The sequence below is a fragment of the Neodiprion fabricii genome, chromosome 4, assembly GCF_021155785.1.
Source record: "Neodiprion fabricii isolate iyNeoFabr1 chromosome 4, iyNeoFabr1.1, whole genome shotgun sequence".
Classification (NCBI taxonomy): Eukaryota; Metazoa; Arthropoda; class Insecta; order Hymenoptera; family Diprionidae; genus Neodiprion; species Neodiprion fabricii.
This window is the reverse complement of record NC_060242.1, coordinates 23,681,340-23,704,086: the sequence shown is the minus strand read 5'-3', so window position 1 is coordinate 23,704,086 and position 22,747 is coordinate 23,681,340. Positions and strand designations below refer to the sequence as shown.

Below are 22,747 nucleotides of genomic sequence, written 5' to 3'. Positions count from 1 at the left end.
TTATGTTTATACGAACATGCAATATGCAAATTTATTCATTTCAATGGAAATGCTAAATGTGAATGATGTTTCTTTCCATTTAGTTGTCAAGCAACGGTCTATTTGGAAACAAATAATGCCAATCAAACTTCAGTGAACATCTAATCCTCGCAAACATGACATTAGTTTCGTTTCTGCTCCGTAAATTTGAATCACTTATAATAAATAGGTATACTGCCTGATTGGAGATCAGTTGCTTCGACCCGTTCGATCCTTTTAAAATCAGGGTTAAACTATTGGTGGATTGATTAGTGGAAAAAATGGAATACCGAAAAATTAATCAACGTTGATTGCTCCCGATTTTAATCGCAAGACTTTGGATTTGAAATCTGCAGATCGCTACCCAATTTTCCCCTATCAGAATATTCATGTCGGATCCGTTTCTTGTTTTTTAATTTTACGAGTCCTATTATTTAGATGAAGATGTCACATTCGTTTTTTCACGGTTTTCACGAATCACGATGGCAATGCTGCGACACAACAAGAACATTACGTATATTACAGTTGTGAAGATAGAATAACGCTTTGATTATTTCGCTGCACCGAAATTAAATTCACCTCGGTATGTGTACTGAATTAATCACCAAAAATTGCGTAGAAATATATATTCTTATCTTAATGATGTAAGAGAAAAAATTAATAATCATTATATCGATAACAATAATAATAACGATAATAATATTAATAATAATAATAATAGTATATAATAAAATATAAAATGTTATTTACATATTTTTCGTAAAATCTGAGATCACTAATAGTCTAGTTTAAAATCGGTACTAATTTTCGAGTTACAAACAAACGATGGCACTAAAAGCTCGATAAATTGTTAAGTTACAATTCACAATGTTTCCTGTATCAGCTAAGGCGTAGCTTGATACGTATTCAATACGTTTCTGTAGGGATATAAATTAGGAGTTGTACTCTTTAATCGGTATATAACTTATATCATAATGTTAAACAATTACAACACCATATATATCATCACTCCATAACGTTCCGTCTCGTCTATTCTACATTTAGTGAAAAAAGCAGCAGAGAAAGTTCGTAATTTATATTAATCAGCTCGTAATAAATTGACGCAGCTATAGAATTGTCATTTCTTGCTTACAATCGTCAAGAATCTTTCTTCGCTGGTCTTAATTTTGGGACTGCTGTCTCGGCGGTCTCGTTTCTCCGAGTTTGACAAGACCAAAGAAGCTCTTGTCGTGTTGGAACAAGGTATACCTTTCCTCACCTACATCCTTCAATACCACGCGATCTCCGGCCTGTAGCAGCGCTGCTTGCGCGGAGAAACAGGATCGGCTTTTGTGCTCGGTGCCAGGACTGTAAACCTGTAAACCGAATGTAATTCACGTGGGGCGAACCGATGGAAGTACCTCGATGCAAGAAGTTAGCTGCCGAAATTATTGCCAATTTTTTTCAGAGTGAATCGACGACGAAACTCTCGCTTGCGCAGTCGCAGTCCATGCTCAATCTGTCAAGTTTTTTTTAAATTGGGTTCAAACGAAATATTAAAAATCTGAACCGAGAGATGCTGCGGAGTTATGATCTGAGAGTGCACGCCAATTTTCCGCCAAAATCATTAAAAACCTACGAGTTTTTCTGCTTTAAGGAAAATTGATATTCTCAAGAATAGCGTTTCGCTGAACATGTTCCACTGTAAATTGACAGTGCCATTTTTGGTTAACGACACATCGAAAAAACATATTTACAATTAGTTTATAATGATTTGATTGTGTTTGGGTACGTGAAGGCTGTTCATCTTATCGAATCCACATCGGAAATTAGATTTTCGTAGTTCGAAATGGCGGATCCGGTATAGTGGACCAAATACCCAAAATATATTCGGATTCCAATAAAAATTGGTATTTCATGGTTTACGATGTCGCGAATCCTGATCTGAGTTCAGATCTTTGAAAGTTAAAGTGGCGGATTCAACATGGGGGCCAAAATTCGAAAAAAATGTTTGGATTTCAATGAGAAATGGTGACTCATAGTTTTCGAGACCGTTCAATCTGAATCTGAAATTATATTTTTAACATTTAAATGACAGGTCCAATATAGTTGACAAAATTGGAAAATCCAACTTCCCGAATTTTTGAAGGGTGGGGTTTGGCTAAACGGTATCTTCTTCAGCGTTGAGAAAAAAAAACTGATAGTTTTTCCGATAACTAATTTCTTACAACTACTTACTTCAGTTTACTTGTGGTAATTATTTGTTTTCTTATTACACATAATGTAATAGACGGAGCTAATTGTAAGTAAATACTCACCATACATTGCAGTATCGATTCGTTGTTGACCAAAACGCGGAAACCGTTTTCGTCATGCCGGTCTAGGTAGTGAATCTGAGCATAGATAAGATAAAGCCCTGTTTCCTGGATCGTTAGTTGTCCATCGGCTAAAGCGAAGTGCCCATTCATTCCAAGGTCATTCATCCACCCGGTAGCTCTCCAAGCCTTGAAAATTCCCTGGCCGTGCTTCCCTTTTCCGTTCCCAACATGTTCGTCCTGCCCAGTAAAAAGACTGCTGTCGGCAGAGTAATGTGCGGCAATTATTTGTCGCGGTCCTCTTAGGTGACGTCGAGTCATACCGCGACGTCGAAGAGGCCGCGAATGACGCGCAGGCGAGTCCTGGAAAAATAGAATTCGTCGGCATTATTTCGTTAACTCGGAATAGGTATGAAATTACAGTTGGTAGCAGTCAAATGGACGTTACCTTGGAGGGGTTTGCTCTAGAAAACAAACCTGGATTCGTTGTATTACCTGCACGAGCTTCCAGGCTTCTCCATCTTTACGGTTCACCGTTGACTCCTTCAGGGTAAGAGCTTGAGGGCCTTCGTTTTGCCAATCGGCAGAACGATGAGCGTGTTTATTTCTCTGTCGCGAACTGTGAACCCTTGAAGAGTAGGAAGCCGGTGGTAAAACATGGGACGTGGGAGCTCGCGTTTGGGCATGATATTTCTTTGGCGGGTATTTGTCCCAAGATGTGACGATGCTGTGCAACAAGAGTTGTTTGAAATTAAACGGCGGTCGTTGGTTAGGTTCAAAAACACTGAGAGAAAACGGTTAAACTTAACGGATAGAGCGTATGCGGTAACTTTTGAATTTTCATACAGGCTGGCCACCTCAAAATTCAAGTGTAATACACGGCTCACGGAGGTTATTACGCAAGTGATGCAATTTTTATTTTTTTTTACTTTAAGTAGATCTCATACAGTCGACGTCGTGATTCTTGAGGGTTTGAAAAAGTTTTATTATCAACAGAACGGTGACTGACTATCCTTTCGATAAAAGTAAGTCGATTAATGTGAGGTTTGTTCCTAACTTCGGAGTTTAACATGTTTCACAGATACTCGACTAGATGAAGCTTCTGCCAGCTGACGCGAGTTGATACTGTTCACTTATTGTCAGTGTCGTTTCAATGGAAGTCGTTGACTAAGATTTGAACTTGTTACTTTGCAACGTATAATACGCATAATTCGTATGAATATAGCTTTAAAACAATTCAAGAGGCAGTTGCACTGTATCGGAAATGAAGCGTGCGAATAAAACTTCTGCTATCCTGCATTCTTTAACACACGGCCAAAAGTTAATCGGCATGGGTCATCAACTGACGCAAATTTTCACTGCATTCGCCATTTTCAAATATCAAATTCAATTTTTACAAATAATATAGAATCCTCTCTGTCGCCGTAGTGGTTCGCTATACATTTGCAATCTCATTGATAATGATTGGGATAATTAACCAGGTAGTACAGTTGGCAAGATGCCGAATGTTACTTGGTTTGCTGGAATAAAGTCACTAGGAAGAAAAATTGACTCGAGATTGGCAAAAAGTTAGCAACAGTCGACTTATGTCCACGAACATGTTTCACGAAACGTTGAGACCAACAAAGAATGGATGTCGTGCATGTAATTTTACAGCATTAACAATATTTTACAGTAATAAAGATAATTAAATTTTCCGAGTTATTATTTCATAACAGCAAGTCCGTTCACAGCCGAGTTGTATACCGTCTACTGTAAATTGACAATCTATTGGACATTTGTGAATTCATAAAACCCTTCAGCAAGAGACACTTGCTAGTGATAAAATGGGCTTCATGAGTTACACTCGTTTTCAACAGCCAATAAGAGACTGTAGTCAGTTGCTTTAAATACGATTTTTTATACGTCTTATATTAGTTGACTACATTTTCTACCGGCAACAAGTCAAATATGAGTTGACTTTGTGCTACTTAAGCAACGATGTTTGCTTTGTGAGATAAATATCGTAGGGTTTTGAGGTTTCACTGCGTAGTGTCCTTGAGAATTTAAAGTCTGCCGTTAATTATTTCACGTCTAGTATCATTTCATACTTTGATGATGACATTTTCGCGATCCAGATATTACCAGAACCCAAACAATATCAAAAAATCTCTTGACAGTCGTCTCAAAAGTTTGCATATTTTTGGCATTTATTATTCTTTGCATGGACTATTTTTGCAAGAATGAGTTCCACTGCATACATCAATTTATATGAAATTCGGCGCTCGTTAGTTTAATCGAAAAATTATTCCAGATCTCGGCTTGAAATTCAAAACCTTCAATACATGTAGATTAGATTTTGAAAAAAAATGCGGACTTGAAAAAAATTTGCCCAAAACATTAGAATCCTATGACAAACGTTTTCTCACATTATTGACATTATTTTGGCTTTCGTTATTCGACTTTGCTCCCAATCATTTTCATCACATAATAAAAACGTTGTTTCATTCACGTTCGCTGTCATTGGCGCATACAAGCTTGCTAGAGATTTTTTAAACGGTATTTTTTCACTCTTACTAAATTTTTATTCATACAGTGGAGTTCAGTCATCCTTAACCTGACTTGTATTTATGTATAAGAATTGTGAAAAGCGATGTTTAAAAGTCGCTAACAATAAATTTAAACCGAACAAGTATATTTCAAAAGTCTACTAGACTGCAGTAATAAAATGAGGCAATACAGACAGCTTATTCCAAGTATACCGCTCCTTTGAAAATACTGAGATTTGTGTCGTTAGTTATTCCGTTTAACGAGTTCACTCGTATTGCATCGGCGTAATTTACGTTTATTGCAGGTTATCGTGCAGGAGAAAAAATGCAGGCTTTAAATTACAAAAATCAGCGCTATACGTACGTTCACGTGAAGAAATGTCTGCAATGAAATATGAAATTGCTCAACGATTCTAATCCCTTCGTATAAGGTAGTATCTCTACGATCTACCTGCGTGAGGTTACCAAATAAGCTGCCCTCGAAAATTGTTTTTATTACTGGTGTTTATTGTTGCTGGTTAAATGGGTCAGTGTCAACGCGATGGCAGATTAAAGATAGTCCACCTGACTGTCTCATTCAATGCTAAGTTCCATGCTCCGTGAAGGATTCAACTTATGCATTACTTCTCAACGTTTTCGTCCTCTTCCAAGCAGGACATGGACAAATTAACTTTTTCTCACAAGCGTTACAGAATTTACCATTTATAAACTCGCCGTATCTTATGTATAGGGTCGTTAATATGCCATGAAAACGTCACATTTGAAGTAAGAAATCTCGATGTATGATCGTACCAAATATTACGCGAAGTCGGCTACTTTCGTCATTCGATACAGTATTTAATTACTCGTGAGCGTTTAGGCATCAATAAATCTGCAAGCAGATAACATACCTAAGTTTGCTGCTTTTTATTTTCAGAATTCTACTGCTTCAACAATTTTTCACCAAAGCTTTGCGATATTAAAATTTTTCACGCAAACATTACTCCGACCTAATCGCACAGCCATACTTAGGTGTAAAAACGTTTAATTAAAAGAGTTCATTAACGACTCTTTTTTTTTTAAACCTGTGAAGGCAAGTTTGACTTGAGAAGTATCGAAGGTGCCACCTGACAGCACGTAAAATTGGGTTTAATGAATTTACTTTAAATAACGCAGTGCACAAAATTGAATTATTTGAAAATGCGCATGCGCCAAAGAAAGTCCTGTTGCGTAAAATATAGCATTTCAATTGTGCGCAAGCGCCAACGTTCTTTTGTCACTGTTCGAGGATGAGGAAAATATTATACGCACGCTCCACAGGCTTCGAAAATCGAACTTTCCAACCAGGAGTTGGAAAAAACGCATTTTATGGAGCGTAATAAATGCGCGGTTACCAGAAAATACACATCATATTTCAAGTATATATAAAAAAAAAAAAATCCCCAACTTTCCTCAATCTTCCGGTATTTTTGGGCGTGTATAGTCTTCGTATAAATACTTACGCGTGATGTACCGTCGATTCCTGTTTACTCTTCTCCGTTGTGGTCTTTTCATCTCTCGTCAAACTGTCGTACAGTCTTAATGTTGGGCTGGCCGAGTTCCATGTAAAATTTTTTCTGTTTCTGAGTAGGTAGCTGTGGGCGTATATTGGAATGCCGCTCGGATTATAACTAACGGGTTTCTCTTGGTTGACGGATCGCTTCCGTACGATCTTTAGCGAATCGGGATCCCGACGAAACTCTTCGAGAATATCATCCTCGTTCTCCTCTGTCCGATTCTCCCGCTGTCTAATTTCTGCGGCATTTTTTCCCTCGTCAAGCATTCTTTCGCGGTTTATGCTCTTCCGGTTCTCTTGCACGCTCTTCTCCAATTTCCGTTCTGAGTCTGCCTCCGTTTTCTGAAGTGCGGCGTGGAAATCGTCAAGATCACTTTCACGGCTTGCAGGGCTTAACGAATCCCCAGGTCCCGAGTAATCGGCAGCGTAAGGTGCGGTGTGATAATCGTTGAGGTATTCCTGAGATGACAGCATCGGGTCTTCGTCTTCGTCTTCGTCCTCGTCCTCGTCATCAATGTCGTAGACGGAGTCGTAGTCGTAATCATCGCTATCTAGGGCAGTGTCATCGTCAGCGATACCCTCGTCAAACTCTTCGGCTTCTACCTGCACAACGGAATGACATATCAAATTGTAATTTGTATTTGACGTGAAATGTACTCTCCGTATATCAAGAAATGCGAAACGACTAAGCGGTCAAGTTCGCAGCGCCTAACCTTGACCATAAGTCTACGTAAGGGACATTAGATGTAAGGCGGATCGGTTAGCTTGAATATTTTTATAGCTCTGCATGTTGACGGCCGGCTATTTCAGACGAGAGCAATTTTGTTTTTTTGTTGGAACAAGGTTTGAACGTTGGTGTCTACCGAAATAAAAATTCTCCTGAAATTTATGATTTTCAGCTTAAGTCTTGGACTTTATCTAATTTAAATAATGTCTCGAAAAGTGTACTCATTCCATTCAATTCACGGAAATTTCCTAAATAATTTTCTAATACGCTTCGACAGTTTCAACTGCTCTCATTCTAATATAAATAATTACATATTTGTTTTCGCGAACCTTGGAAGGTCGGTTTTGATTCTTTATTTTTAACAAAAGGTCCAAAAAATTTCGATCTAACTAATATCTGAGTTTTGCTTGCTCCAACGTAAAGAAAACTTGTTACTATTTTTTAAGATTTAAACAAATGTGTCACTCCGTTCATAATTAAATGTTCGATGAAAACATTTTTCTTCGCAGAAACAATTTATGTATAATATTATTTTATATTACATACTTTGTTAGTATACTGCAACTTGTAAACGATTATTCATAAATAGTCAACGATAAGTGAACTTATTCCAATATTCATATCTTCAGTGTTTACGCACATGATCTATATTTATACTACAAAGTGTGATAGCAACGGAATCCCAGTGCCTAATTATTGAATTGTATGATCGTGAAGTAGCGTTGGATAATCAACGCTGTTTATCCCATAAATATCAACAGATATATCAAAGTAATACTAATTGTCTTGCATTTATTATTGTTGTTATTATTATATATACTGTCGTAATTCCGTAGACCCGCAGAGATAACGTATTCGATTGTTCATATTTTCGCATGCACTAGATGTCCGGTGTATGCTCTGTTGTGTTCAATGCGAGCGTGTCGATCAATATATATTCGAATCTGAATACAGTTAATAGCCTAAAATAGCGATAACAGTGAGATCCAAAAAGCTTAGAAACGGATGCGATGAGTAACTTCGTTAAAATGCCCCGTCTGAGATACACAGCGCAACGTTGTTCACTATATCGTTATAAATATTCGTTTAAAAGTCGACAACATTCCCTTACCAATTCGTTCAGCAAGTGAAGTGGCTTTGAAATTTAAGCTGATGGATAACATACCGGATAATTATTTCCTAGAAATGTAACACGGGTAAATTAAAGAAGCGTGAATATGCCGGAATTTTAACAAAATAACTCGTTGTATGCTTGTTGAACGGATAAACAAACAAAGTTTTTCTAAGCGGATTCGGATCATTCGTGGTCTGCCTGATATTAGGTATATTCTGTTTGTCTTTCGGATAAAACCTAGTTGAACTAGGCGTTGAACTCGATCACTTAGCTTCTTCGTAGACAAGTACTTGAATGATCATTCAGGCTAAAACGGAAGGTTTAGGTATATCTATTCTGTGTTGAGGGATAAGTGGTCGAAACGATAATCGCCACTCGTAATTAAATGGACTTTCAAGTCCTGATGATTGAGCCGTAAGATTAGAAAATAGAGTGGTTACAATACCGAATTTACAAAACTGCGATAATCAAATTCACGAAATTTTTAAACTATGACAGTGAGGTACAGAAAATTAAAAATTTAGGAAGGAAAAGTACACAAAACGAAATTTTTGGCTCGTTACATTCTTATTCGTTGTAACGATTCTATGCGATGTATTCTAGCGTCTTTGAATATTCTTTATTGCGACACTTTTACTTTTTCATCTTCTACATTCTTCCTCCATTCTACAAAAGGAACTTCGCCTTACGATGATGCTAAAAATGGAATATCAAAGTGCAAACTATTAATGTAAACCTGAATATCTCATACCGAATATAGAGCTATCATACCAGTGAAAAATAGAAGTGTACAATTCGAATGAAAATAAAGACAAACATTCGTCAGACTGATCCCAGAACCGAAGACCTAAGAACCGTCTCCATACACTGAGAAAAATTTCATTTGTTACAGTAACTAGAAAAATTCAGTAGAACAGGTATCGTTAAAAAAAACTGTTTGAACATTGTTGGAATTACGAAAAACGAGGTTCGCCTAACCATTTTGCGCTATCGTCGATCCTTTTTGTTGTAATTGAAACGCAAAATCAGTTTCTGAGGTTTACTTTACGTGTTTAGTTGAATAAGGCTTTGACATCAATTTATTGTTACACAAGCACAAAATTTTCACAACAGTGACAAGAAAATATAGTTAAAATTTCTCTAATTGTATCCCACGTTCACCTATTTATTACACCGTTGTCGCAGTTCGACTCTAAAGACATGTACAACTTGATGTGAGGCACATACATGGAGTCCCAAAATCGCCAAGCAAGTAACGTGCATCTAATATGTCATCCATTGTACATACATGGGATCTGACACGTAGACGCAGCTGGTCAGCCTTGGATTTTGAATATTTTACATGTCTGTTTTTGGGCTGGCGCCACGAAAAACTGACTGGTCAGAGCGATGGTCATACCCTGGATAAAAGATCGGCCGTGACAAAAACTCGAGGAAGAAGTCACAACCATGAATGGAATTGGTCGATCCGAGTTACCGGTTTGTTTCTACCTGCGGGGTATTCGTGTCTATTTTTTTTCACCGAAAGTAAAGCGAATGGTATCTTCCGTACCGTATGCTAGATAAGAGCGAAAGGATCTTGATCAACGGTAACTTAAAATTAGATATCGTATAAGCAGCGATTTCGACCATACTTGGCCGTAACATTCGCGCCTATTATTACTTCACGCGACTCACCCGTGTGTGAAATGAATTTGACTACAACGGATGATTCGAGTCCTGTTAATGAGTGTAAAAAATGAGAATACGATTTGAATCAGATACGAGGAGTTGAAGACTTTTCAAATCTGGTGTGCAATACTCGTGAAATCATTCTAAAACTGGCTAAAATCCCGTAAAATCATCTGAAACTATCTGTAATCTTGTAAAGTTTTTGAAATCTTGAAATCACATGAAATTCTTTATATGCCGCAAAATTCTCTAAAAGCCAATGAAATCGTAGGAAATGATCAAACTCAAAGAATGTAACCACCTCAGAGTATCATTCCATTTAATCCCTGTAGTACCTATTCCATTTTCAAATATCAGCTAAGGTCATCTGAAATATTTGAAAATCGTCTCATTGTATTCCTGAAATTTTGGAAATAACACGAAATCCCACGAGTTTTGTTTTGTTTCTTTGAAATCCTATGAAATTCAGTCAAGTCTAGTGAAATCATTCAAGTTTAGCAATATCTTTGAAACTATGGGAAATTTTTTATATTCGCAAATTTTAAAATCTGGTGTAGACTCACAGTGACGTGTCAACCCTAAGTTAATCTCGCGATTCTGCATTTCTTCTCGAAGAAGGCAACCCAAACTGTGCACAGTGGGTGCCAAACTGACAGAAATTACCGCAAGGCACACGTCACATACCTCAAGCTGCTCGACCAGCTGGATCGAGGAGATATTCACGATGTATTTGGGTCAATTAAAATACCATTAAATCCATCGCGAATCGAGTGCACTCGGTAATTCCGACATGAAAATTATTATTTCTCTTAATATTTCATCGGATAACTATTACGTACAATCAGGTTACATCATTTCCTGTGGCACACTTAATCGCATCTCGTACTTACGATTCGCATTTATTCCGAGAAAAATCCACGTGCTCATGCGGCAACGATCGGATCTTTCTCGGCTCAATTGAAGTCAAATCTGTTAGGCCAATAGTTAGGCGCTCGTTAGGCACGCGGAGAGAGGGCGAGAGACTCACGTTTGGCTTTTAGTTTACGACAAGTGATACTTTGTACATACATGCATACATACGTACGTACAACAAGTAACTTACGATGTAATCATTCTTACTGTTATCATTATTGCAATGCTCCAAACGAAGGTTGACCTAAATTCTAAATAAAAACGAGTGTTTGTATTTATTTTTGTACGCGGCGTTAAATGCCTGTTGCTTTTTACTCTTATCGACAATTGTCGGCCGGTTCAAAGGTGAATCAGAAGAGGGACTTCGGTTAGCGCGTAAAGTCGCTTCTAAGGATATAAATTTATGCCTGGTTTACGAGTCAACTGTAAGAACCTCTGAAATTGAAGGTGCTGCCACGTTAATTAAAAACAGCCATTGCCGTATCGGATACGGCTAAATTATACAATGAACAATTTTTTCGATGCCACGCGATATCGTCAGGACATGTAATAAAGTCTCCAAACAATTTATCTCTTCTGGATGCGAACGCGCTAATCGACCCAGTGTTTCTGCATGTAAGGATATGAAAAAGTAAGATCAATTTCAATTTCAGAATAGTACACTGATTGTGAGAGAAATTTCTAGTTCCGGTTACCGCTCAGCCCTTAAATATTTTTACATTTTACCACAATCGAAAAATACAGTTCTAGGTACAAAATGAAAATTAGTTTTCCAGTTGTTCCCAGAATGTCTAGTATTCGTTACCATTCTTTCTCATTACGATCACTGTTGCTATATTTTCTTGCAACTGTTGCGAAAATTCAATGCTTGTGCAACAATAAATTGACCTTAAAGCCTTGTGTAGCTAAAAAAGTAAAGTAAACCTCACAAACTGATTTTGCGTTGCAGATACCAAAAAAGGATCAACAATAGCGAAAATTTGTTACGTGTACCTCGTTCTTCGTAATCCCAAAAATATTAAAACAGTTTTTTTAAAGTTTTTGCTGAATTTTTTTTAGTTGCTGTAACAAATGAAATTTTTCTAAGTGTACCCAGCGCAGGTACTTAATTATGCCTCTTAAGTACAAAGGTGGTTTGGTTATTTGCGAAATCTAGTAAGCAAACGTGACACGATGACGCCTGCGATACTTTTGATCAAGCTTAAACGCGTTTCATTCTTCTCGAAGTAAACATCGCTTTGCTTCAGGCAATACTGGTTTACAAATAATATTCAAAAGTGGTCCCCAACTAATGGCTGCCACACTTGGAGTACGATTGATGACAAACCGAACCAACAGATGGTTTTATATATTATTTACTCCGGATAGATTTGCTTAAGATTCAATTCTACTTCGATGACACTTTTAGGTTTGTACAATTACAGCGCCCGAAAACTTCCTGCGGATTATACAGAAGCAGTGAACGTGTAAATATAATTCGTGAAAGCGGCGACGACGATTTTTTTACGGTTATGCTTCATGTTCTTGCAAAAATCGCAGCGAACTTAGCGATGTAAATAATTTATGTATGTCCGAAGTCAGAAGAAGCGATATTTTGAGGAATCCGGTTTAGTGATTGGAAAAATTGTAGGATACGTTTGAATTCTGTAGATGGAATAAAACAGATTATAAATGCAATTGTATTTAGTAATTGAGGCTAGATAAGGCCGAATTACATTTTACTTTTACGTCGTAACGAAATAAAATACAAATTGCATTCCTATTTGCATTTAGTACATACCTGGCCGTATAAATATTATACACGTAAGTAAATATAATATGTATATTATTTTGATTCAACGCAGTAAAAATTGTAATCGGATGAAATAATGGTACGAATTATTTTGCCAAAATTGTAATAAAACCGAAATCATTTACAAATTACAGATGCAATCCGTAGTTTATTTTTATCTATTCACAAAATAGACTAGTTATTCGTAATTAATATCGACTTAATTACAAATTACAAATGAAATTAATTAAAAATTTCAATTAAACCGTGCCAAATTTTTTTCGCGTCACGTATTAGCTCCGAACAGTTTCATTGGTAAGGCGGATGGAATGTCTTTTTTTTGAGTATTGCGACTTCTGTCTTTCTGTATGAGTTACAGCGAGACTTTCAGTGTTCTATGAATAACCGTGAGTAGACTTTCGAGTGCAAATCTTATCGCTGAAATACGTTTCACCGCGGGTTCTATATTCGTGGAGCGATGGTCCGCGTTCCTAGTTTTTTTTTTCATTGACGGCGGCTTGATCTTCTTGGAACGAATACTTATACTCATGTCTTTTATTAGGATCTACCTAAACTCCGAAGCACGTACGGTACATATTCCATACACACGTCATTAGACTGTTATGTTCGTTATGTCATAAGCCGATTATCCACAATCTACATCGCTTCGTCATTTACGGATTTTAACGAGAATCCCAAAAACCAGTAACGCGACGCAATTGTGTGTCGTTATAATTTTGAAATATTTTTACACTCGTGATATTTGGTGTAAATCGCACTGTATACTATTTACATATTATCGGTTTGTAAAGCGACACGGATATATTTTATTTAAAAAAGTGTTATAGTCTCTTTCACGATTCTTGTACGGTTTTACTCTTTCAGTTAATGTCAATGTTTCATTACTCACGTTATAGTTATTATCAGTGGAATGCGAATAGCACACACATGACGTAAAATGTTACATCTTACCGATGATAAAATCCGTAAAGTACCGAGATAATTATAAGTTATACGATGCGTAATACGAGACTTGTACATATATCGTAATAGAATGCAGATGAATTGAACCACAGAAAAGGAACAAACATAAAATTTCCACTGCAGTTCCAGTAAACACAGCAATTGATAGGATTTATTGCAGGGTGAGGATAAATTTGACATCATACATGCAGGGACGCGGCTGGTTTATGTTTAGTTGTTATAACGACACGGGTTTGATTTATATTTCATCCCTGCATAGTCAATCAACATATTTATCTACGTTATATCTCATCAGCTCTGAGGAATTTTTATTGCCCGACAATTAAAAGCTTAACATTCCACTTTCTCGCGATAATGTCGCGTTTGTGTGAAACAGTTTGTTTATTCACTCAGTAGACAAAAATTTACGATTATACTTTTAACTTTAGACGTAATGCAAGTAAATTCTTACATTCCTATATAATTTGGCATTTTTCGACCGTATACTAATTTGATGAAAGCAAAATCTGCAGGAAATCTATTAGGACGGATAATGCTTGCGTTCTAAATTCCTGATTTATATACAAAAATTATACTGATTTGATATTCAGATAATCTCACGAATTTTTTATCGCATTCAAACATGGAAAAGTTAAACGATTAGATCTCAAGATTGAACCGCAGGCTGATACCATTACGATAATCAATTAATCCCACTAAAGTAATTCTTTTCACAATTTCTGATTCTGAGACCTTTGGCAGAATATTCAAGATATTAAAAAAAATATATTCGTTTCTCCAACGCAGCAAATTCAGTATTCGTATTGCAAAGCATCGATAGCAATACGTCTCTTTAGACGAAATCGATTTTTCCGAGTCTTCGATCGCTTGAAATGAGAAAAACGAACTATTCGTGTGAAAGCGTGTCAAGTCGTGTTTTCACGGTAAGAAAATATGCTTTCCGAAATTCTTCTGTCGTTTACGAAAATCCGCTGTGTCGATTATTGCAGATGGAATTCCCCATAATCATTGTTCAAATTTATTACTGGATAGTATGGAACAAATCCATGAAAACTTGTTAATTTTTCTCTCCTTTTTGACTCAATATTCCTTCGAAAAATTTAAAATCACTTTGCGTCTGATTTTTAGGAGGTTATAAGCTCGTGGGTTTCTATTAATTATACGGGGTGTTAATATGGAAGCAGCACGTCTTTTTGCTCTCAACTGAAAAACTTGTTATACACGAAAAAAAAAAAAATCCTCCGGGAAAAATGTCTTTTAAACACAATGTTGAAGAGTCACTTTCGGGATTCGATGTTTTCCCGTTTGAATGACATGGAAAATACGTAATTTTTTCTCTTAAATTCTTACTATCAAGTCGCATTTTGTGACGGAATTAAATATCTCTGGTAAGGTCACTAATTTTGCCATTAAAACATAATTTTGCTTCCAAACGACACACACCGGTATGCATTCAACGACTTGCCGTGTCTACGCCAATGATACGGTAATTGCAAACTTTATTAGACGTAATAAAGAACAGTCCCAGAACTGCAGGTCGGTCTTGTAAGGCGATTACGATTTTAATCGGATCTATTACAACAATTTCTGCAGAATTCCCGGTACCATCCTCTCATGCATTAACGCTGCTCTTGCAGATCATTCATAACGTTGAATTTAACGTTGCGAATTTCTGTGTGTCAATTCAGAGATATTTGTAGAGGGATATTCAACGTACGTTAAAATTTTTTTAGAAATATGCATAGCGTGGGTTAAATGATTAGTAATTTTATAAGCACGCGTATAGAAAAAATCTTCCCAACTTTCAAAGAATCTTGAATTCATGAATTTCGACACAAGTTTTGAAAATGTTGACAATATTCATCGTCGGAATTAATACTCAACAAAAGTACATAATATACGTAAAATCTGGTACGTATTTAAGTTCAAAAATGAAAGATAATTTTCTTTGCCCGAATTCTTCACGCCCAGCGTATAAACTTGTATTAGGTACGAAATCGTAGACAATTTTAAACGATGTATTTCCAGGAAAAATAAAGCCTAGAAATAGAATAAAATATGAGCACATCGCTTATATCCCGTCAACTTCATGCATGCGCATTAATAGGCGTACTATTTTCAATTAGTCTAATTAAAGTCTACAGAACAACGCGTCGCAAGTTTGCGATGTTAGTTAAGTCATTTCAATTTCAAAACGAAAAAACATATTCCAGGAAATTTGAGTAACGAAATAAATAAATGACTGTTACGGCTTCGGTCTTCGTTTGAATAAACTCGTTTACAACGGGGAAAAGTCAACGATATTAATATGCGTAGGTACTAAACTTTTAAGTTCGAGATTTCTGTCGTTAATCTGCAGGATGCGGTTTCTGTAACTGCGCAAGCAGTTGAATCAAGTTCCCGAAACAGTTACTCAAGGATTGCGTATATTTCAACAGTCCTCGCATCATTCCTCAATCATTCGTTTGAATAGTAATTTATCTGAGGTTGAAGGTAATCTAACGTTACTAACTTCAACCTCGTAATTTTACAGAACTAACCATTTTTAACAGGATTGAGAATTTGAAAATGAACAATCATAATTTTACATTCACACTACTCAAAGCGGGTGAAAATGAAACGCGATTGTTTCAAAGATTTGTATCAATTCGATTAGCCTAATCTCAAATCCAATCTCTTTATTAGCGGCGCCGAAATGTTTCACCAAATTTTGGCACTCATTACCATGTAGAAATTCTGCCAGGTTTTTTATGGACACAGCTTCGCGATTGTGGTTCTTGTCTGCTGTGATGCGTGGGCGTTTATAACAGTAAACTTTTTTTTAAAAGTCTTCTAATCGACCACCGAAGTTTAACGTGGGATGATGAACTCCGAATGGCGCCAAGAAACCTATAATTTCTAATATATCCTACATCGTTTCGCGAATTTTGGCTCGGCTGGCGCCAGAATATTACGATTTAGGAAAGACTATTTTGAGTTTGGCTGTGCGATTAATCGATTGATTGTAAAGTTCAACGTTCGTTCGATTACGCTGAGAAAAATTTAATTCGTTATAGCAACTAGAAGAATTCAGTAAAACAGGTATCGCTAAAAAACCTGTTCGAATATTGTTCGGATTACGAAAAACGAGGTACGCCTAAACATTTTGCGCTATCGTCGATCCTTTTTTGGTAATTGCAACGCAAAATCAGTTTGTGAGGTATACTCGACTTTTTTAGTTAAACAAGGCGTTAACGTCAATTTATTGTGCACAAGCGTTGAATTTTCGCAACAGTTACAAGAAAATATAGTAAGAGTGATCACAATGAGAAAGAATAGTAACAGACACGAGATTTTCTGGTAACAGCTGCAAAACTAATTTTCATTTTGTACCTAGAACTATATTTTCCGATTGTGGTAAAAAACGAAAATAATCAAGAACTGAGCGGTAACCGGAACTAAAAATTTCTCTCGGTGTACCTAATCGATTAAACGGCTCTCTCAATTAATCGTTTTCGGGTTTATTCGATCTATCGTCCCTTCCAAATGAATCACATTTTCGATTAATCGATTAAAAAATTAATCTAAGTGTACGAATAATCGATTAATAGCACAACGCTAATCTTGAGATTCAAGAACAATACGCGGTCATGTATGATGCATTGCGAAAAAATTTGCCGCCTGCGTTTACATGTTTTGGCCATTTCAGCAAACACGTGATCATTTGCGAACGCCGATCAAATATGGGCAGAGTTAGCGCGTACCGCTTGATTAATGGCATTTGTAGAGTCATTATAATAACCGTATATACCTATACGCGATGTATATCATATGCAGTTGGAATACACTAGTAGACGATTACCTCATACGATAATATTATCCACCGATGTGGGATATGAATTAATTGCTCGCTACTCTTGGTTAAGGCATTTTGAGCGCGGTGTCGAGTGACCGAGCAGGGAAAAAAAAATTTGAAAAATTTCGAACACTCACATTCGTTATCTTTGCAACGTTCGTAAGTTGAAGAATCACAGCTCAAAAAATGTGTAAAAATTGAATCTCATACCTCATAATATGCCCAAAGAGCGTGCCAAGTTACAAATTTTTTTCACTGTTATTATGTGGGTAAGAAATATTTGAGTACCGGCATTGAAAAAATTCATGTAATTTTCATTTAAAGTATCAGTCGCTCGTTGGTACAGTTGAAAATTATCTGAGCGTCTTCGAACTTTACACTATTTCTTTTCTTTTTTTTTGCATACTTTGATATATATATTTTTATTATACAATCGTACGCAATACGTTTCTATCCGCGCGGACGCAATTCAGTGACGAATAAAAGCAAACAGTTTTCAGAGATATTTAGACGAGCGAATGCAAGCTGAATAAAATGGTACATATCAGTCACGAGACGGTTTTGGACCGCAGAACCAGTGCGTGTATAGTTCTGCAAAATGTGTGTGCAAATCGAAGAAATGCGAAATGAGAAATGCGTTGACTGCATAGTAGCGCGTGTACAATGTAAACACGTTGTAAATACTAATAACGATATTATACGTACGGAAAATTGTGCAAAGCCAAGCAATCGCCTACAATGACGAGACAAGCTGTAGAAGCTGCGAAACACTGTAATTATCTCGTGACAGATGAATGATGAGACTAATACGTGAAACCTGAACTTGAGAAATGGCCGCACATCGCTTCAGATGTTTCAAAGAGAAGGTTGTGAACGCTACGATTATACAGTGACACAACTTGTCGTATATAGGAGGGTCAAAGTTCTTTTGCGATGACCGAACTGATAATGCCCCGTGTGAATAATACGTACTGCAGTTAATATTATAAATATCAGCAATACGAAAAAGAACAAGCTGTATGAAAATGTCGAAATACACTGATTCTTCATTTATGTTTTATTATTATACGAGTACCAAAGTTCTCTTTGACGGGTAACTTCTTAGTAGCCTCAACCTTGCCAAACCTTTTGGTATTTGAACGGTTTGAAAAATTCCAAAAGAGTGAGGCAATACGCGGGTCAAAATTCTGATCGGTCAAAACTCGTATTGACTTACGATTGACGGTTTGAATTGCGAGTGGTCAAAACTGTGAATGGTCGAACCTCCGAATGGTCCGGAGTTTGAAAGATTCAAATTAAAAACAAAAAATTCGCCAAGACATTCCAATAAGTAATTACCTGAGGAAATTTTACAAATTATAAACCTTTCGAATTTTCACCAATCGAAGTTTTTACTCTAGAAATTCTGACCGATGAAATTTTATACGGAACGGTCAATTTGAATTTTGATAATTCGGAACTCTGACCCACCTACTGATTATAGTTCATTGGTTCATAAATATTGATAAATACATTTTAACTGGTTACGCTTGGTGAAATGCATTTCGTGTCACCTTAGAATGTCACTAAGCATTACGACATTTTGAAGGACTACCCTTTAACAAATATGTTATAATGACCAGTTCCCAAATAATGATAATAAATAAACCACACTGAGAGAAATTTTTATTTCTGGTTACCGCTCAGTCCTTAATTATTTTCATTTTTTACCACAATCGAAAAATATAGTTCTAAGTACAAAATGAAAATAGAAAGTCTAGTATCCGTTACTATTCCATCTCATTACGATCACTGTTACTATATTTTCTTGTAACTGTTGCGACGATTTAATGCTTGTGCAACGATAAATTGACGTTAAAGCCTTATTTAAATAAAAAAGTAAGGTAAACCTCAGAAACTGATTTTGCGTTGCAATTACCAAGAAAGGATCGACAATAGCGCAAAATGGTTACGCGCACCTCGTTTTCCTTAATTCCAACAATTTTTCTAGTTACTATAACAAATGAAATTTTTCACAGTGCAAGCAATGCCACAGATTTTTTCTGCAGTATACTTGGAACTTCAACTTTCCACAGATTCGCATTTAGAACTTCATTATCGCGTTTATACGGGGAAACGGAAATATAACATGATTGGTTCTTACTTGTTCCTCGAACGCCTTCAAGTCGTTCAGCAAGTCTTCTTCGAGGATGCGATGCTTCATGCCTTCAACGTCTTGCTTCATTATTTCAAGCTCTTGCTTCAGCATCTCAACTTCTTTCGGGCTATTCAAACAGCATCTGGGATTATCCACGACACTTAGGATCTTCCATATTTCAAGCCCGATGCAAAATGAGGCCAATAATATTGCGATCAGACTCAGAACTGTATCCCTTCGAATCCGGGGTCGCGCGTTGTTGAATCCCTGCTCGAGATCCGAATGAGAAGCGCTTAAATTCTCGCGGGAAAAGTGAAGAAACGATCGAGATTCGTCCGTGGGATTCTTCGGGTTGTCCATCTTGGCTTTCACTGGGATATCGCTGGTCCCTTTGCTCGGCGACGTCGAAATCATGCCTGCATCGAAAGAGATCCAAATACGATCGAAAGAAGCTTTCGGTATCTGTTATTTTAGTCCTTTCGTTTCTTCTTCTTCTTCTTCTTCTTCTTCTTCTTCTTAAGATGTCGTTAATTTATTGAATGTCCTTATTCCTAGCTAAGCACTCATGCTTTTTATTTTTTTACAAATTCTTACACCAGCAGCTTGATCGCGAAGATTCTTTTCCTTGTATTCGGTTAACGTCGGTGAACTTTTCTAAACGTTATGCCAAAATTCAAGGGCAACCTCGCCGCTCGGCAAAGAGGTGCATTCGTCGGTCAAGGTGGTCCGGTTACAAGATTGCAATCTTGACAATTGCGTAAGTATTAATTCCGGAATCGAAAAATGATAGTTACTGTTAATTGGGCAGGTTGTAACCTTGGACAGAGTGATTCGATTGTACGCATACGACGAATCACATATGCAACAATTTTTCGTTCCGATTATCTTTCTTACAAAATGTGTACGTACAGCCGATCAGTTTCCAAGTGTGCGGGTATGAGCAAAACGTACTATTCCCATGGCTTCTTTATCAATCCCGAACTGTCAAAAGTTCAGCATTTTCAACAATTTTTCAACTAATTTGACTGGAATTTCGGAAACTCGTTATATGCAGATAAAGTAATTCACCGGCGCTTTGCGTAGATGTAGAAAATAAAGAAATCTTTACAGATCTACGATACACAAAGACGTTAGCTGCGGTCCTTCGGAGCACAATCTCCATACACTGACAATGAGACTGGACCAAAAACCTGTTCGGTAACTTTGAAATTCTCGAACCGAAGACGTCGGAAGAGGTGTCTTTTGTTTCTTCCTTTTAAACGCCTTCGCTTCCCGCGGGTTAAAAAGCAGCCTCTTTTTATCCCTGGGTTAAAATATAATCAAGTACGGGCATCGGTTGCGTATGTTTTTTTATTATTTTTTTTTTTTTATTATTTATTGCTTTACTTTTTCCATCCCCCCGGTTTCTTCTCTTTTTTCCTACTTATTTTTGTCCTCTTTCGAACTTTTCGTTATCTCGACGCGCCCTCTTCTCAGGGACTTATTCAATTCCCTCGGAGACAATCCCGGCTCAGTCACGATCAGAGGAACAGCGACTTTACGGTCTCGGCAGCGCGACACAGACTGGCTAGAAGCCCGCAAGCCGACAACGTTTATGTTTCCTCTTTGACATTGGCGCAGCATTCGATGGAGTCACGTTGTATACACACTGTAAATATACTGCACTCACCGTGATCACAGCTCGGGATTTCCCTGTTTTTCAGCGTTTCTTGACACATCGTGTTCGGAAAAATTTCCAGTTTTAGTTACTTTAGAGTCTTATGATAATTTTAATTTTTTACTCTGTCCGAAAAATATAATTCTGCAGAGTAGACGAAGTGAACATGAATTTTTGTTGCTGTAACTAGTAAATCTAGTATGTGTTACCATTTGTTCGAATTATGGACAATCGCACTATATTTTTTCGTTACTATTGCGATACTTTGATGCTGGTGCAACGGTAAATTAATTCTGTGGCCTTATTTAACTGATAGAAAGTTAGTAAGCTGAACTAACAGATTTAACGTTGTTGTGAAGAAAAAGTGTAGGATTGCCAATTATAATAACACTAAGGGTGCGTTCCGAAATTAACTCCCAGTGCGGTCAAGAATCTTTTATCTCTTTTGCGCTGCCCAGTTTGTGAGTAGCTCTGTCTCTGTCCTAGGGAGTTTTTAACGCTGCCAGCTAGTTTCCAAATGTAACCTGAATAGGAACTTGGAACATATTTTCTTGTAATTCAAACGATATTAAAACAAAAGACAACAAATTAACAATGTAAAAGAAATGAATTTTTTCTAGGTGAAAGTATTCATTGTTTACACAATTTTCGTGCTGAATCGAGTTACGATTGACAAAGTATTACACTTTTCAATCATTTAGTTATCACGAATTTTGTAAAAATTTCGAACAACACTATCTGTCCATGTGATATATTGATTTTTGAGATTAAAATACATTCGTTTATAGATAAAGTAGATAGATAAAGTTTATCGATCATTTCAAATGATTACAAATGTATTCAAACTAACAAATCACAGTTTTTTATTTTTTTATCGAAATGGTTCGACTCAGCTCGTTCCCAAGTCTGATTTTAATAACTAGGGTCCTCATTTTTCAGGAACAAGCCTAAAAGAATACACAAAATTTCGGGCATATCTTCTTTCCGCAGATATTTACTTTCAGTCCAAGTAAATCATCAAACGAGCTCCTTGACTCAAAAATTCTCTTAACGTTTATCTGTGTATTTCAGATGCTCCCAGAAGCTCAAACTTGATTCGTATCTACTCGATTCGTCAAAAGAAACTTCAGACCGGCTTCCTTCTAAGAGTTCGAAAAGTGTTTTTTCATTTTGGGCAAAACTTTATTTTCACAAAATATCAGAAATCTCATGGCTTGAGTTCAGCATTGCGAGTTAAGAACGAATATGTAGATCATGTAATTAAGAATAGGTAAAAAACAATTGACTGTATCGATCGTCTATAATTTAGGGCAATGTATATTCGATTTATTCTACAACCTTTTGTCCGTAATCATTATCAGTGCCTTAATATATCCGGTAAAGTCGAAACTTTTAACATACAATCACTTTTTCAACTTCGACAAAAAGAAAAAGGCCGTTTAATTGTCGGTTAACCGTTTCTCGAAGTTAATGATTTACCTAGTGATGTTTCAAACAATTTGATATTTACCGCTATATTGATTGTTTAACTGTATGTGATCGATTACATAATAAATTTCTCAGAA

The 22,747-nt window shown here is 36.7% G+C and overlaps 1 protein-coding gene across 3 annotated transcripts; it reads right to left on the bottom strand.

Moving 5' to 3' along the window:
• LOC124181736 lies at positions 1-21,101 on the bottom strand. Of its 3 annotated transcripts, none has more exons than XM_046568574.1 (5): positions 19,532-21,101; positions 6,322-6,977; positions 2,790-2,940; positions 2,316-2,675; positions 1-1,373 (listed from the first exon to the last, which is right to left on the bottom strand). In XM_046568574.1, exons 1-5 carry the CDS (start codon positions 19,937-19,939, stop codon positions 1,179-1,181), a joined length of 1,770 nt encoding a protein of 589 aa, XP_046424530.1. In that variant the 5' UTR covers positions 19,940-21,101; the 3' UTR covers positions 1-1,178. The 3 variants fall into 3 exon arrangements, with proteins under 3 accessions (XP_046424530.1, XP_046424527.1, XP_046424529.1); XM_046568571.1 differs by having other exon boundaries at positions 2,790-3,039; positions 19,532-21,100; XM_046568573.1 differs by having other exon boundaries at positions 2,808-3,039; positions 19,532-21,100.
• Positions 21,102-22,747: the final 1,646 nt, after the last annotated feature.

Excerpts from the sequence above, each read along its gene's own strand:
- LOC124181736 (XM_046568571.1), bottom strand. The coding sequence starts at position 19,939 with ATGATTTCGACGTCGCCGAGCAAAGGGACCAGCGATATCCCAGTGAAA. Across the intron at positions 6,978-19,531 it reads TGAAGGCGTTCGAGGAACAA|GTAGAAGCCGAAGAGTTTGA; the intron begins GTAAGAACCAAT and ends TCCGTTGTGCAG. Across the intron at positions 3,040-6,321 it reads GAATCGACGGTACATCACGC|CATCGTCACATCTTGGGACA; the intron begins GTAAGTATTTAT and ends CTTGTTGCACAG.